The 17,438-nt window shown below is 42.3% G+C and overlaps 1 protein-coding gene across 1 annotated transcript in view; it reads left to right on the top strand.

Moving 5' to 3' along the window:
- LOC119743107 (coiled-coil domain-containing protein 175-like) overlaps positions 1–12,914 on the top strand; it is a 254,808-nt gene extending 241,894 nt beyond the window's left edge. The window contains exons 21-22 of the mRNA XM_038219464.1: positions 5,414–5,620; positions 11,524–12,914. Coding sequence (XP_038075392.1) covers positions 5,414–5,620; positions 11,524–11,654 — 338 coding nt within the window. The 3' untranslated portion in view covers positions 11,655–12,914. The remainder of the gene's footprint in view (positions 1–5,413; positions 5,621–11,523) is intronic.
- The last annotated feature ends 4,524 nt before the right edge of the window (positions 12,915–17,438 follow it).

Raw genomic sequence — 17,438 nt, 5'->3', positions numbered from 1 at the left:
GCGCAAGTGACTTACTCGTCTCCGAGCGGCCTCCCGCCGATGGACCCGTGGGAGGCTGCCTTCAGGAGTTCTTGGGGTCCTGGGTGCATGTTACTTCCGACCGGTGGGTCCTCGAAACGATCAGCAGCGGTTACGCGCTCGAGTTTACGAGGACCCCCCCGTCGGACATGCTTATTCGGACAACGCCCGTACCGCCTGAAACAGCAAAACGCCGCTCCCTCGAGGGGGAGATCGACGCCCTCCTTCTAAAGAGAGCAGTTCGTGTTGTCCCCCAAGGGGGGACCCGGGCGGGTTTCATGTCAACCTTCTTCTTGGCCCCCAAGAAGGAGGCCGGCGTGTGGCGTCCAATACTGAACTTAAAACCCCTCAACAGGTTCATACGTCCGAAACGTTTCCGCATGGAAACGATACGGACCATTCTCGAATCAATCATAACGCCAGCGTGGGCGGCCAGTATAGACCTGAAGGACGCGTACTTTCACGTACCGATCAGGCCGGAGCACTGCAAATTCCTACGTTTCCAATACAAAAATATACTGTACGAATTTGTGGTGCTCCCGTTCGAGCTGTCCACTTCTCCGTGGGTGTTCACCCGGATTGTGAAGACGATCGGGGCGGCACTGCGGTGACGAAGGACCATGATATTCATGTACCTCGACGATTGGCTAGTGGTGGGTTGGTCAGGCCGTCTGTGTGCACTAACGTGGGATCTCACCCTCTGGTACATACATCACGGGATAGCACTGTCGGCAGTCCACATCCCGGGCGATTCCTTGACTATACTCGATTCCTTGAGTGCTTACGCAGGTAACGCTTGAGAAAAAGAGGACGCTAATGTAGGACACTTGAGGGCGCTATTGTGTGTAAAACTCTTAGCAAATTGCCTGCCGGCATAGGGAACAATGCATATGTAGTATTCACTCTCCTGGTAAGTATTTGCTCGTAGACCCCAACCACACTACTGTGGGGGGGGGGGGGGGTAATTAGTCACAATCGTCAAAAAGAGAAAACTGCACTGGTTTGGACACATGGTCAGATGAAAGGGGAGTCTTGCAAACACAATCCTGGAGGGTGGGACAGATGGTAGCCGCAAAAGGGGAAGACAGCAGAAAATGTGGGTAGACAACATCAAGGAGTGGACTGGTCTTAATTTTGCAAAACTTCTCAGAACAGCAGAAGACCGAAACAAATGGAGGAACTGTGTGACAAATGCCATCATAACGACACCCCTCGGGGATGGTTTCACGCAGCTTTTTATTACAGCAACACAGCTGCATGGCCTCGCTTCAAGGGATACCATTGCCCATTGGGTATTCTCAGCAATCAAATTAAACTTGGACAGGCCATACAAAAGGGACGCTTCTGTCCAGTGCTTTGTTTGGGCCCATGATGTACGGGCCATAGCGGTAGGGGATCTCAGAAATTTCACAGGTAGTATGCTGGAAGTCGGCCTCGACATTCACATTCTGCTCCCTACGTGACATACTCCAGACCGGAGGTAACACAGGAAAGACAATAGCAATCTTCGTCTAAGAACCCTACCTGTACAAACTTTTTGGCCAAAGCACATGGGTTCGTTTCCGGGCCAACTACACAATTCACAGTGCTGTCATGCACACCGATAGTGGGCCATGTGCGCAACAGGATATATGGCTGGGGCTGGCCGGCAGCTGACAGTAACTAACATTGACATTTTTTTAGCACAGTGGCCTGGACGACTTAAATTCTCCATTATTTTAAAGAGTCATCCATCTTGAATATATTTTCATATTAGTTAGGGCAAATTTTTATAAAAAAAGTTTTGATGGTCAATCTCGATAACTTTGTGGCGCCACTGTACAATTGTACAATTCCTTGCATGCTCTATTATTGCTCCACAGTTGTTTTTTTTGGCGAAATAAAACAAAAAATCCAACCTCTGACCCTAATTTTTGGAAAGGCATGTGATAGGAATCAGATTTTTTTTTATCTTCAACTTATTTGTCAACTTGAAACTAATCCATACTTTTCCAGTTTTGGAAGTTGTAATGTTTGAGAAATGTTCATTCAATTTTTATTTTTAAAGATATTATAAATCTCTTCTGAATTATGAGGAAAATCTACCACAAAGATCCCAGATTTTCTCTAAAATGCACCAGAGAGCTTCTAAAGTTCAAAAATTTTTGGGCCCCTTAGGCTGGCTCTGAACCCCATGCCTAGTCACTTCAAGTCACTTGCTACCATTTATGCAATCAGTTCTGTGCTGCCCATGCGGTATTTACCGCATGCTCTCAAACGTTTTCTCCGTTGTAATGTTTATGTTTCTATTCATAGTGCATTCATGTGTTCACCTTCTATTGCTTGTGGTTCATGAACTGACACTTTGTCACATCTTGGCAAGTCACTCGCTCCATATACATGCAATACGATCAGTTCTGCCTTCCTATGCAGTATTGGTCTGGACAGATCCCAGAATTTGTCCGCCAAGGTCCACAAAGTGATACTCGGCCCCATCTTGGCAAGTCACTCACACCATATTATAAAACTGCCTAGGTCCATGAAGAGACACGTTGCCCCCTCTCGGCAGTTCACTCACTCCCTATTGCATGTGTACCATCAGTTCTGTGCTGCTCATGCGGCAATTGCCAGACCTAATACCAAGACTTCTCCACCAGGTTCACAGAGAGACACTTTGATTCTTTAATCGGTCACTTGGCATTGACCAAGACTGATATCCCCCAGGCTTGCTGGAACAAATTTTTGACAGGGGGTGCTGGAATTTGTTTAAGGCAATCGGCGAGCGCAAAGTGTGAAGCCATTTTGGCGTCGGAAGCTCTGGGATCCTAGATTCTCTGTGGTGCAATCTCAGCCACTTTTTGACGCTATTACACTTTTTGGGGGGGGGGGGAGAGAAAGTTTACACCACAATGAACCATGTACATGTATGTAAACAAAATTTGTAATGCTGTTTTTTTAATGGATTACTGGTTATACCGCATTTCAATCGTGCCTTCTTGGGCCCTTTGGCGGCACGGCGGGAACCAGTCATTGCTGGATCGAGCATTACACACGGGTTTCGATATTGTCACCGCGACGTCAAATTGCGAACTTTATCGCGAAGCAAACTTAAAAACAACGGAGGTTTCTTTTAAAAAAATTGTGAATGTAAGTATATGCAAACAAATAAATACAGGCATTTTATCGCAAAATGGGTGTTGAGAGGTGTTTTGTGAAGACAGAAAAGACAACAGGATTTATTAAAATGTATACTTTTTTTGGGGGGGGGGACTTAATATTGACGATGAAATGTTTATGTTCCCGGCCTAAAAATAGGATTAGCCTCAGGTAACCAGAAGCAGAACTATTTTTAGTGAGATTAGAATCCACACTTTTCACGAGTATTATACTTTGCCGAAACTCTTCGCTGTTGCCTATGACAAAACTCATGAAACTAGTGCAACTGAATGATCAACGTAGTAGTACCATAGTATAGAGAAAGGACACTCTATGGTAGTACATGTACATTTTTTCAATCGTTTTCCACAGCATGTAACATCCTTTTTCCCATGAGTACACGATTTACCGCACCAAGTGTTGTGAGGGATGCGGTGGGGCGTAATATGCCCACTTATGGCACGATGTTGATACTGTGTGGATACTGTGTAAACGAGAAGGCCCGTAAACAGACTATAAAACTGACGCTGTATTAGTGGCTACTGCTAGTTTAGTACTGGGCAGGCGCACGCAACTTGCATTGATTCCCTCGACAGTGCCGACATGACGGGAAATAAAATTACATTTCTTTCAAATACTTTTCATTTTGTTTTCGCTTAGGTAAGTCTATATTATTGATATGACATTATGTGCATTCATATCTACTAAAAGTAGGGGGTGCTTTAGCATATTCCCGCATCCCCATCAAAAAAGTTGGGGTTGCTGACCCCCCCCCCCCCCCCAGCACCCCCTGTTCCCGTGGGCCTAGCACGCAGAGCTACAGAGTGGCACTTTGCCTCATCATGACACTTTTTCTTTTCAAACCCTAATGGCCTACCCTTATTTCTGCGTCCATTTCATACTGGTTTGACACCCCATATTGGTTCACTTACTGTGTTGGCTGTTCTGAAAGTGTTCCTCCAGCCCCTCTCCAAAAAGCCCATGAGCGACCCCAGGGATCGCCCTGGTGAAAACCAGGAGAAATCCTACAGTGAGTCTGCCGTGACCACTGCTCCCGTGTGCGAACTTGCCACATTAATGTTCATGTCAATTCACACGTGCATTTACATACATGTACTTTGACTTATTAACTAATAAGCCAGAATTGATATGAATTGATTATGTCACAATGTTGTTTTGCCCGTTGCCCCATCTGCCGTTACATAGTTTGTGCTGAGTCGCGGCGTTGTATTCCCTTTTAACGTAACAGAGTTTGGTCAGTACTGCATATAGATAGTCTTTTTGCATTATCTAATATATCTTAAGGAATGGATTGCGCCCTCTAGGAGATATATTGCATATGTAGTATTGCTCTACAGGTAAAGTACTCGCTAGTAGAATCAGCAAACACTTGTTGGGGGGGGGGAAGGTAATTTAGGGCTATTAGGTTTGTATTTTCACCATTCATTGTTTTGGTTTTTGTTTATACATTGTGGGTAAGCTTTACTGTAACTTGTGGAAGAATGCTCTGTACAACATTTCCATCAGTGTTTGTTATTATAGGCCAAAAAAAAGGTCTCCGGTTTCTGGTATGGAGCTTGCCTTAGGGTGCAAGAAGTGCAACGACGCGGCTCTTTTTTTTTTTCCTTTTTTCTTTTTTTCCTTTTTTTCCTTCAAATGTCGGCTGATGACTGCAAATGGTGCCCAACTAAAATTAGTGCAAAATGTATTCGAGCCCAGAGAGGCCACATAAAGCTTATACTTGATCGTAACCCCATCTAAAATCACGTTAAAATTGTGCAACAGCAGGATTCCAGTCAAACCAGTGAGTTTGGCGGTTTTGAGACATCATCTTACATTGAAAAAAAAAACTTTTTAATTTTGCCGACGCGCATGGCTATGGCGACACGGGCTCATACCAGAAACCGGAGACTTTTTTTAGGGGGGCCATAAGTATCATTAGAATTTTGTGTATGCACATTGAAAATGAATTCATAAGAATTGAAGGTGATTTATGTTTTTAGACTTCAAACTCACTCCCGGTTTGTGGAGAAGTTGTTCATTAATATGTCAAAAGATGAACAAATTCTCCACAAACCTGTGGGAAGTTTCAAGTACTTTATTTTCTTGCATCCTTTGACTTCACATGATGGATCAAGTTGAGCTTTTTGCAGTATGCAGATTCATATGATGTAATAATTTCATTCTATCTGATCCTGTTACATATTTTTTGGAAAACTAGAAGTAAACCATAAAAATGATTTCCCTCATTTTGCATTAGACAAGCTGGTCATGGGTTGGAGAAAGGAGAGATCCATGCAGAAAGAGTCATCTGGCAGAGATCACATCCTCCTTGACGATATTACTGATCTGAAGAAACGCACTGACAAGCGAGAACAAAAAATAGCAGACATCACTGAAAAGCTGCACAATGAATTAGTTGTTCTTGGTCAATTCCTGACTGATGTTGCTCAAAGGAGACCTCAGAGTAAGCAAACAATTTGTTGACCAAATGGAAAAAAATAATGAAACTTCAAAATGTCAGATATTTACCATGACTCTGAATGTGATCCATGTATACACAAGCATATTATGTCCAAAAACTGTGCACATTTTTCCAGTGAACTTTGAAGCATATTGCCTGAGGTTAATTTCGACTTTCAAATGCCAGCAAACAATCAAATATAAACCCAATTATTCATTAGATGGAATTTGCGTCAGGGTAATGTAAATTCAATATGCCCTTCACCGATGACGTCGGTGAAAGGCAGAACGCATATTTAACATATTTGAACATTAAGCCCGGTCCATACTTCATGCGAAGCGAATTTGACGTCATGAAACATTCGCTGCGAAATTCGCCCAGGTTGAAATTTGTTCAACTTTTACGAATTCGCAGCGTGAATACTCCCCTTGACGTCACAAATTCGCATTCGCTTCGCTTTCGCGCCAAGTATGAATCAGGCTTTAGAAGTATAAACATGTAAGTGCTAAGTACCTATTATTTCCTAGTGAATGAGGCTACTGGAAGGACACAATAGGGGTTGGGATTACAAAAGAGTAAAAGTGCTTTTGCTTTTATTTTTGGGTGATCGTGGTGAATACTGGTTGAACCTGAGGGTGGTGGAGGAGGGCCTCGAAGTTGCTCCTGAAAAACGTTAAGGCAGTTGTCAAATTGTGACAGCCTAGTTGGGACAGATACAAGCCGTCCTGCCAGTAGGCACAATGTTTGCTCGGGTTGATGGTATTCGAGTGAACTATTGCATGGGCATTACCCATGTGTTTACAAAACCTATGCGTGTATATGTTGAGTGCATTTATATTCCTCTTCCCAACTCCTGGACACTCTTCCCTGTAATAGAAGAGGCACAGGAGGATATCTTACCACATGATAACGGTGTAGGGGAGCAAGTACCATATAGGCCCCGGAGGCCCTCTTCCATTCTTCCACTGAATTTGTTCATTGTTGTTGTTGAGAACAAAATCATAATAACTGCCTAGATGGATAACAATCATGTTGGGATATGGTGCACGGCGCAGTTGGGGTTGGACGTAGGGGACCAAAGAGGTGATCTTCTCCCCCCGGACACCCAAGCCATGTAAGGATCCCTAGTGATGGGAGCTGAACCATGTGCATAGCTGCCAACTATTACAAATTTTTCGTAATTGTTACATGTTTTTTGTTAAATTATGAAAATACGAATTGCCACTAAAAAATTACGAATTTCCCATTTTCTACGGAAAAAAAAATACTTGTTAGGTATCGTTTTTTGCCCGAAAACTTCTGGTGAAATGTAGGCCCTAATTTACGATAAAGGATGGACTGGTGACACAAGTCTAATAAGCAATGCGGTCAGGCACCTGATAGACATCAATGTGGTGTGGAATACTTGAGTACCAGACTAAAACTATTTTTCAATGGTGTGTGCTACTGCGTGTGTGTTGCAACGTTTTTATCGCATGTGGATGTACAATGTGTACTGACTACTTTTCAATGACGATCGTGAGCACATTGGTCACTTGTTGCTGGGATGAGATCCATCAGTGCGAGATTTTGATCATGGAATTTAATAAGAGTATGGTTGGAAGAATTGTATCACAACGTCCAGAAAAGATAAATCAGCATTTGTTTGCAAGGTATGTTGGCGGGATATTTCTATCGTGTAGGGTGGCCCTAAATGTATGTAAAAACATACAAACTCGAAACTCAACATTGATAGAATGCATCTCAGAAATATATGCGCACATGTTATTATTTATTTGACTTCAACAAACAAATACAGACAGTAAAAAAAAAATAATAAAAAAAAAAATCAATTATTTTTTCTTTTAATTAATTCTAATGATCCTATGGCCTACAGTGCATTATTAATCACAACAAGAAGGGTATGCACATGTATGTGTACGTGTAAACCATGTACCTATGTGTGATGTTGGTAAAGCTGGTACATACACTGTTAATGTAAACGCAGTTGAAAATGACCGCTCGGGTTGATTACTTACTTGATTTTGAAAAGTTGGCAGCTATGCATGTGGTCCGCCGCTCGATAAACGATGCTATCACCCACCACTCATATGCGGAGTGTACCTGTGAATAAAGCACAAAACTCGCCCAAGGGCCTGAATCTGGGGCAAGGGGGTTGCTTTTAAGGGCAGCCAAAGTAGCAGCGCCAATGCGAAAGCTGTGGGTGTTGAAGCCTGTGGATAGGATTCCCAGGACCCCCAAAGATTTGGTTAGCATTTGGCCAGGCTGGTAAGTTGTGAGGAGGGTGACATCAATGTGAAAGAAGAGGGGCCTGGTTGAGGGGGGCGGAGCCGTAATTGTTGGAAACCCAGACGACGGGGCAAATATATTTTGGGATGGCCCTTTATTGGGCAGCAGCTCAGTGGAAGCACTGCATTGGTCAGTTTTGGAAAATCTACCCTTCACGACCAGCAGGGGCATGTCGGGCACGGAGGTTCAGAATCTTTGAGTGATCGCAGGATTTAGTGGCTTCTGTAAATTCCCCTACTCGCAAGCACAAAAAAAAACAAAAAAAACTAAGATAAATGCTGCACGGAACAGGGTGGTCTAAAGGTCTGATTATGTAATTGTTTGTAAAATGTAACATATTTGCCCGGGCAGATCTGCTGTGATGGGGCATCTGGGGTCAGAGCTCAGGCCCTGCCGGCGGCAAACTTTCCTGATCTTTTTTATCAGAAATGAATCAGTGAGGTCGGGCCAGCCATTGATTATTTGTGTGTAGGCAACTGCCGCGGTATACGTACCAATTGTGGAGGGGGCTAGTCCTTCCATGGATAGATGTGCAATGAATGCAGCTACTTGGAGCAGGCCACATTGGGGGAGTTTGTTTTAGAGCTGGAATTGGTTGAACCACTCTGCACCCTTCCCGTATGCCTCCCAGGTGCCACTTACAAAAGATGTAGTGCTTTTAAGTTTAAAGCTTCCATGGGAACTCTGGGACTTCCGACCCGGGAGGGGTAGCTTAGGGGCCAATTGTCTAAATTAGGCATTTGCGAACGAAAGAGCGCGTCAGCAATGTTAATATGAATGCCCGGAATGTGACTGGCTTTGAAATTATTGTTGTCGCAGAGGCACTGTTGAAAAAAGAATCTGATTTCATGATTTCGCAGCAGTTGAATGACTGCTAATATTATAATGGACACCACTGCTGCATTTTCTAAACGTATTAGAACTTGTTTGCCGGAAAGGGCCTGAGCTACTACTACAGGAAAGTATCCCCAAAAGCACGTCCCCCCACTGGCAGTGGTAAAAAGCTGAAGGTCTTCATTTAGTAACCAATTGTTCTGCTATTAAAGTTTAGAGGGAAAACCTGCCACATTTGCAGGTCCTCCTTCCCACCTTTGGGGAGTCTGATTTTGTGCAATTGCTGTTTCATGCCTTTGATGGCATCGATGAGCCTCCTGAGGGAGGCTTGCCCAGGAGGTTCTTCACGACACACAAAGGATATTGATCCAATGGGAGATTGAAGAGACGTGAGGGGTTAGCTTGGGTGTGAGGAGTGCGTCTTTTGCGTCAATAGACCTGAGATAATATGCAGGGATTGTTACTGTTTGGGAGACGGAATCTATCTGTTTTCCCGGGAATGTCAACTGGTAGGGTGGACCATTTTTCTTTTGCGAGAGGAACCCCAAATTCCTTACATATTGTGAAAAAAATCCGAGTGCTGTGACAAGATGGGGAACCGCCCGTAGCCGGTCCCCAAATCGTCCACGTAGTGGCATACATGTCCCGACCCTGCACACCAGTGGCACACCCAAGGGGGCTCGGGGGGGGGGGGGGCTTAGAGGTTGTCTTTTTTTTTTTTTTTTAGTCCGACTTTTACCTTGGTGGTATGTATGTGGCCTATTTTCAAGTAGAATAATAGGGGTGTAAGTGGCGCCACCAACATCAAAATAGTCGGCCCATTAAAAAAAATGGATTGGATTGGTAAAAGACGGAATGCAAATTGAATGTCTACTTTTGCCAAAAGGGCCCCCTTACCAGATATAATTACTAAGCTAAAACTGCATGTCAAAGTTGGAGTACTGACCTGAACAAAGTTGTCCGTCAGTCCCATCATTTACCGAGTCTGATTCAGGGTAGGAGAGATGGTGAATCAATCTGTAACTACCTGGCTCTGCTTTGGGAACTAGCCCAATGGGAGAGATTCAAATGTTTTTAATGGGGGTCTCCTGCAATGGGCCTGCCATGCGCCCCCAGTTTGACTTCTTTTTCTAGTTCTTCTAATTTCTCACTAGTCCATGCACCATCACGTGTCAGCCGCTAGTTTTGCTATTTACCAAGCACGCTCTTGGGATTTCACGCACAGGTTAAATACGCATGCTTAGTAGACTATCGCACTGGTTACTAGATCGTTAGTCTACTGCGCCTGCACCTTACATATTGTATACTATTATACAAATAACGAATGTTTGTGAGTGCGATGGTAAGAATAATTTCATGAGGTGACAGATTGAATGTTCTATTCCACGAGGCGAAGCCGAGTGGAATGGAACATTCAATCTGTCACCGAATGAAATTATTCTTTCCATCGCACGAACGTAAAACATTCGTTATTTGTTTTATACAACACCTGAATAAATTCTCGTCATTTGATTGGTAAATTATAAACTACAATTTATTTTGATTTTAAAGATGTTGAACTACCCCTTCACGAAAATGTTTGAACCCAACGCTGTAGCGCTGGCTCTTTAGAACAATACGCGCTACGCTGAACGCGCACACCAGCATGCATTTGCACGCAAATACCGCGTCATGGAACAAGCGCAAAGTTAAACGGTATAACGCATGGGTATAACGCATGGTCGCACCGTGCATTATACCGAATAATAATATGTCACGTGATCTACAGTTCACCAATCAGATGACGGGGATTTATTCAGGTGTTGTATAAAAAATTATAACACACCTCTTGCTTGCTCTTTATCCGGGTTGGCTGAAACATGGTCACGTGTGATTCACTAATATAGGCTAGTGTATGAAACTTGGGTCAGCATGATCTAGAGGCGCGTCGAGACATTGCACGCGCGTAACATCCAGAGTATAGTGCCCGATCGGGCACTATACTCAAAACTTTTGACTGGTAACAGCGCCCTCTGAAAAAACTCAAACTCAAAAATTTAATCTAAAGAAACTTAAAACGTTCCTTTAATTGTTGAAATTTAATTGTTAATTGTTGAAATTAGTTCAATAAACAGTTCAATAATAAAACCCTGAAAGGTTTCTTTTCTTATTTTAGATTTAGGAAAGAGGTGAGTTATTATACAAATATTGAATGCTTCGAGTGGTGTAGTACTTTGGTTGCTAATGGTATAGTACTTTGGTTGCTACGGGTATAGTACTTTTGGCCGTGCAAAGAAAGATAGCAAAATTAGAAAGTAACATGTGACTCGCTCTCGGCCAATCAAGACACAGAATCTGTGGGTGAGGTGTTATAAAAAAACACATATGGACTGGCTTAATTCGATCACTAGTGCACATCTCTGCCCCCTCGGGTCTGTGAGTGACCAGAAGAGGGTCCTATTTTCGGCATTGGGAAATAGGACCCTCTTCTGGTCACTCACGCTGGGGCACATAGACTTGCACTAGTGACCTCATTGCCAGTCTATATGTGTACATACTATAAACTAGCTGATATTCATTCCCTAATGGGGAATGAAAATAGAGCAATTTCATTGTTTTGTTGGTTTTTTTTTTAACATGTGTGTCTTTGTCATGCCAGTTTGAACTTAAACATTGTATTTCTCAGTACTGAATTGCTATGCATTTCAATTAATTTTTCTGTTTCCTCAACTTAAAGTTGAGACAACAGACATACTCTGCAGAAACCTCCATTGTTAAAGGGTACTGATGATTTATTCTTTTAGATACAAGCCATGGAAGCAAGTCCTTTACAGACCCCAGACCACCTACAGTTTTGAAGAACTACCTGGAATCCTGCAGAACACTATCACTGCATTCTCCCCATTCAACATTTCAGGAAAATGCTGGGGATTGAAATTTCTGAATGAGTTATACATGTAATTTAAAGCCAGCCACACATGAGAGTTACATGTACGCGCTTAGCTAAAACGATTAACTAGCCAATGAAAGCACATTATTCTTGTTTGTCGGTCCGGTGATTAAAAAAAGGACAAACACAGAAGGCTTTGGATGATTTGCACAAAAATATACACATTTACAGAGTTTGTGATTTCATTGGCTTGTTAATTTTTTTAGCTCAGCGCGTAGCTCAGGTTGACCGCACATGGTGAGTATTTTGTGAGCTGCGTGCTAAGCAAATTGCCTCGAATGACTTATTGCTCAGCATGTAGCTCTCGTGTGCGGCTGGCTTAAGGTGATAATTGTCAGTGTAGCATCATTACAACTACTGTTATTTAATGATTACAGATTGCATTCAGGTAATAAAGATCAAGAGAGTCAAGTCGATCACAAGTCAAGTCACTAATCTCTAGTCAAGCAACAGCCCCTTAAATTCACTACAACGATGACATTCCTTTGTCATTGTTCATCTTCTTTTACCTGACTTTTATTGATTCCTGGCTCTGCTTTCTAAAAAAAGGTTAGAATTATGGATTTTGACTATGGCAAGAATAAAACTTTTGCTAAGCATGTGCCATATGAAGTGCACAGATTCAATTCAACAACAAAAGGGAATGGCCAAAAACAAGCAAAGGCAAAGAAGTTAACAGCAATTGGAATTGGACAGTTGTGTGTTATATTTTATATTTTGATCTCAAAAGCAATATACATGTATGATCCAGTTGAATAAAAGCCAAAAGATTATATTTAATTCTTTGGTAACTGAGGTGCTTGAAACCACCCTACAGTGAGTAATAAGTCACTATGTAGTGCCTGAAACCGCCCAGCACTCAATGGTTTTATTAATTGTTCAGTGAATAAACACATTACAATGTAAATAAATATAAGGTTTTGCCCTACACAGACTTATAAACACTGTTTACACAGTGTGTTACCTTCTGAGTGAAAGTTGGAAAAAAAATCACTCGGTCGGGACTCAAACGCACGACTTCCTGCCTTCTAGTGCAGACGCCCCACCACTCAACCACCGAGCTAACGGGATTGGTTGGCTGGTTCGAACCCGATGTACAAAGCAGCGGGTACCACATTTAAATATTCACAAAGAATAGTTACACATTACAATGTAGTACAAGTGGTAATGGGTTAAATGATTAAACACATATGACCAAAAAAAAGTTTGAGTGAACATTCAATTAAAATATAAGATATTTCATTATGCATTTGTCCAGTACTTGACTTTGTCTTAAGTAGTGCAGAGAATGTAATACAACGTATTCCTTTTTTTTGGTATTATCCCTCTTGCTGTAAGTCAAAGGGGGATATTGCGATAGCGTATTCCTTGTGTGTGTATAGATGCATTTGTTTATGATGTAAGTCGAGGACACACACCTGCAACATCATCAGTGAATCAAGGTCAGAAACCGAATTGAGGACTCTTTGGTTGGAAAACATTTACAAAACCAATGAGAGCTTTTGCAAAAAGTTGAGGTACAAACAAAGGAAAAGGGAAGACGAACAAAAGCAAATCCTTGATTTACACCATAAACAAACAGGTTTTATTTTTGTACCGAGACACACAAATAGTCCGGTCAATTTATGACAAAACAGGCCTTGACCTAGAACAAATTGCAATAGAATTTATTCTAACACTCTCACACAAAGGAAAAATCACTTATTAACATACTGAATATCTAATTTAATCTAGGGAGTGGAAAGGTGTTTTTACTCGCCTTTTCTTGACTGATTTTGTTGCAACTTGTCAACGCGTAAACTGTCGTTCGGACAGTGTCATGTTTTACGCTGTCAGCGTCTGTTGCCCGTCAGGACGTCCTTTCACAACATGCAGGAAATGTCGGGAAACACGACTGATTCACAACAGACGGCTTTTTCATGTCGATATTTTTGAAATCTCTGGGATTTCACCTTGCCGGCGGGAAGTTGCCGCGCAAACCATACGGAATTATTATATTTTTAAATAAGAATTTGAATTTTCGTATACTTCCGTAATTATTATCCACTAATTGACTAAATTTCGCCAGTATAGCAGCTCAGTAAATCATTGATAACTTTGACATGGGATGCAGTCACTGATCTCTATAGGCCTATAATAAATAGAGATCATGGATCAATCTTGCTATTTCTTCTAGTTATTTATCTATTTATTTTTAAAAAAAAGTTTGTTTGTTGGGGGAGGGGGGGGGTAATCTGAAATCTAGAATTCGTAGAGAAGTTAAGGTCATTGGCACAACCTAAAATTGTTAGAAATTGTTATAACCTTAAACACTTAAGGGCGGATCCAGACAAAACAAAAAATTTGGGAGGCAAAAAAATTGTTAGCCCCCCAAAAAGTGGGTCCCAAAAATTATGGCGTGTGGTTCGGGGCCCGCTCAAGGGGCCCGAAAAGTTTTTGGACTCTAGATGCTCTGTTGTGCGATCTGAGGCAATTTTTGACCCGATGTACATTTTTTTTTTAATTAAAAGATGTTGGTGTAGGCCTACACAGTGCCTGCCTCCGTCACTTAAAAAAAATGGGTTCGTTTTGTGGGGCCATTGTCCCTGTTGGTGCCCCCCCCGGATCCACCCTTGATCTTAAAAGCCGAAAAAAAAGAGGGTTGTTATCGCAGAGCAAGATTTTGCCGAGCATAACTTGACCAAAAAGTTGTGACTACATAGTCACAACTTTGAGGTATAGTAAAACAAATAAAACATGGCTTATTTCGAGTGGGTAATAGATATTAGCTCTCCCTCAGTAATGGAAATTGACAAACTAGTTCCCTCAGCTTCACCTCGAAAACTAGTTTGTCAACTTCCAATACCTCGGGGAGCTGTCGGTAATATTGACTATCGCTCCTGAAAGCATTATTGTGTTTGTACAGGAGGACTAAGGGTCAACACTAAGGTTGAACAACAAACTGAGCTGGGCTGATCAAATCAACACAAATATCTCCAAAGCAAATAAAATACTGGGTCTTTTATGCAGAATTGTATACAGCTGCTCTGTAGGAGTTAGGGAGACTGCCTATAAGACGTTGGTTAGACCAAAGCTCGAGTACTGTGCAAGTTTATGGGATCCATACCACCAATGCAAGACTTAAGTTTTAAGTTACAGGCTGTGGTACTACAAGGTGAGATGTTGGCGCCCGTCATCTTCGTCATGGTTCTTGACTACGCCCTCTGGCAGGCAGTTGGAGACCACAAGGAGCTGGGCTTCACCATCACACCAAGGAAGTCCAGGGGGATTGGTCCGGTGACACTATCTGATCTGGACTTTGCCAACGGCATCGCTCTGCTATAAGACGAAATCACAGATGCTCAGGCCCTTTTGTCAATAGTAGAAACTGAGTGCAACAAAGTCGGGCTGCATCTCAATGCCAAAAGACGGAATACATGGCCTACAATGTAGCAAACCAGGAGCCACTCAAGACCATCAAAGGTGCCCTCTCACAGTGGCGGCACCAGACTCTAACATAGGGGGGGGGACAAGGAAGTATTTTTTTGGGGGGGGGGCAGTGAATGGTTCGGAAATAAGCCTCTAGAGCCACTTAGAATGCATGTGTGGCACGTTTCGTCTACCAAAGTACCAATGTGTATAATGCTTTCAATGGCCCAAAATGTGTCCACAGAACCCATGATTCACTCTCTATCTTCAACTTATTGTGAATCTTAACAGCGAAGAGAATAAACATAATTATTATTCATAAATACCTAAGACAGTTTACGCATTCCTATTGGTCGAGAGCCCGTCACGTGGCCGGTCTTAAACGGATGATAAAGACATGGCTAGCTGGTCTTAAACACTTTTCCAGTGTCACAATAAAATGTGGACTCCTAAAAATCCAGTGCCTCTTATCGTTTCATTGGTTGAACGTTCACAATCCTCACGTAGGCATGTGCAACACTACCAGGGAGTCAGAATTTTATAGTTCTAAATTCAATACGCAACGCGCCAGGTGCGTTCTGCGCGACATCCTGCAGAACATGCTACGCGCGCGTCAATCTCCATAAAAGGGTTGTTTACATCTTACCCGCCAGCTGAATACTCCATTATTTTGCAAGAGGGATGTTTCAAAAAGCATAAAGTGAATTTGTTGAACAAAATCGGGATGTTTTGAACGAATTATATGATTTTTTCTTACCGAAAAGGTATTTATGAATGGGAATAAATATGTGCTCCGTCGGTATTTATCACTCTGTTTAAGACTACTTAGAGTCTGGGTGCTGATAATTACCCTCGCCTCCGGCTCGGGTAATTATCAGCACCCAGACTCTAAGTGGTCTTAAACAGAGTGATAAAAACCTCCGAAGCACACATTTATTCCCTTATTTATATCAGGCTTCCAGCGGTAAAAATGTAAAACGTACCCGGATGACAGCAAAATTTGTCTGACACACCCTCATCTAGGCATTTTTGCTGGTTCCGGCACAATCAAGAGCGTAGAAACACAGTTGTCAACCACTCAACAAAGCTTAGCGCGTGGCACCATTGAACATGGACGCCCATGCAGCGAGCATGCAGTGAGCATGCAGCACAGGGGTATATGCGCACTGGTGTCAATAATCACAATGGCAGCTTCAAATAGTTTGACGAAAAAGGAGAAATGAAGACGGTGTCTTGTATTTCTTTTGAATCAAGTCAGCCTGAATCAAGTCAACCATATTGAGCTCGTTCTAAGTGAGCATATCAACTTATCCAAAATGAGTAAGATAGCGTCACTACAACTACGATTTCTCTGATAGGTAAACTGCATAGGGTCCATAAAACTAGATACAAACCACCCAGAACACTCTTAAACAATTGTTCACACACTTTCATTGGTATGGCTGTTAAGGCCACTGGTCTGACATCATTCATGAATGTAATATTAAAATTCTTGGGGATAGGAATCTTCTTCTTCTTCATTCATTCATTTTCATGATGACTTGATGAGTTGGGCCCAACTGTCCCTGTCGAGCATAGTGTTAGAAAGAGATGGACCGCTCAGACCAGTTTCTAGCTCGATGGATGTTTTCAGGGTCATGTTGCGACAACCTTTTCGTCGAGGGGCTTCAGGATTCCAGAGAACTTGGCTAGCTGGCTCATTATGTTAATAAACGTGACCGGCTAACCGAAGGCGACGCTGTCTGATGATGGTGGAGATAGGGGGAAGGGCACCATACAGAACAGAGTTAGGGAGATGTTGCCAAGAAACGTTCTGAACAGCCCGCAACATCCGTGTATAGGTCACCTAAGGTGCCATCAATGGATGCAGAGATCTGTCTGGTCAGGGTCCAGGACTTGCAACCGTAGAGGAGGATATAAATAATAATAATATAGGTTTTCTCGGCTAATTTCATGAAATGTCTATTCACTTCTGAAAATCGGTTATTCACTTTCGTCTGAATTTGAATGCACGGCTTTAATCTCATATCAATTCAACGAAAGTTCAATCGTTTTCATTGTCCGTGCATTCGGTTTTGAGAAACAGACGGCCAATTAATTTTTCTGTGCATTCATTAACGCAAGCATACTTTTTCGAAATTGATTTCAGGTACGCTAATTTGATTGACAGTTAATGAAAAAGAAACCCCTAATTGTATCTGGTGCTGATGACATTAAATTAAAAGTGAAATAGAATGGTGAATTTTTGAAAATGCCCTCTAAAAGCAAAAAAAAAATGCTTGTAAACGAATCTGAATGAAGCTGAAAGGTGCTGCTCAATCACTTAATTTATTGAACTGAAATGGAATCGAATGCTGTGGT

Source organism: Patiria miniata, unplaced genomic scaffold, assembly GCF_015706575.1.
Source record: "Patiria miniata isolate m_02_andy unplaced genomic scaffold, ASM1570657v1 HiC_scaffold_11, whole genome shotgun sequence".
NCBI classification, from domain to species: domain Eukaryota; kingdom Metazoa; phylum Echinodermata; class Asteroidea; order Valvatida; family Asterinidae; genus Patiria; species Patiria miniata.
Note: the sequence above shows the minus strand (reverse complement) of the source record. Positions and strands in the feature narration are given on the sequence as shown.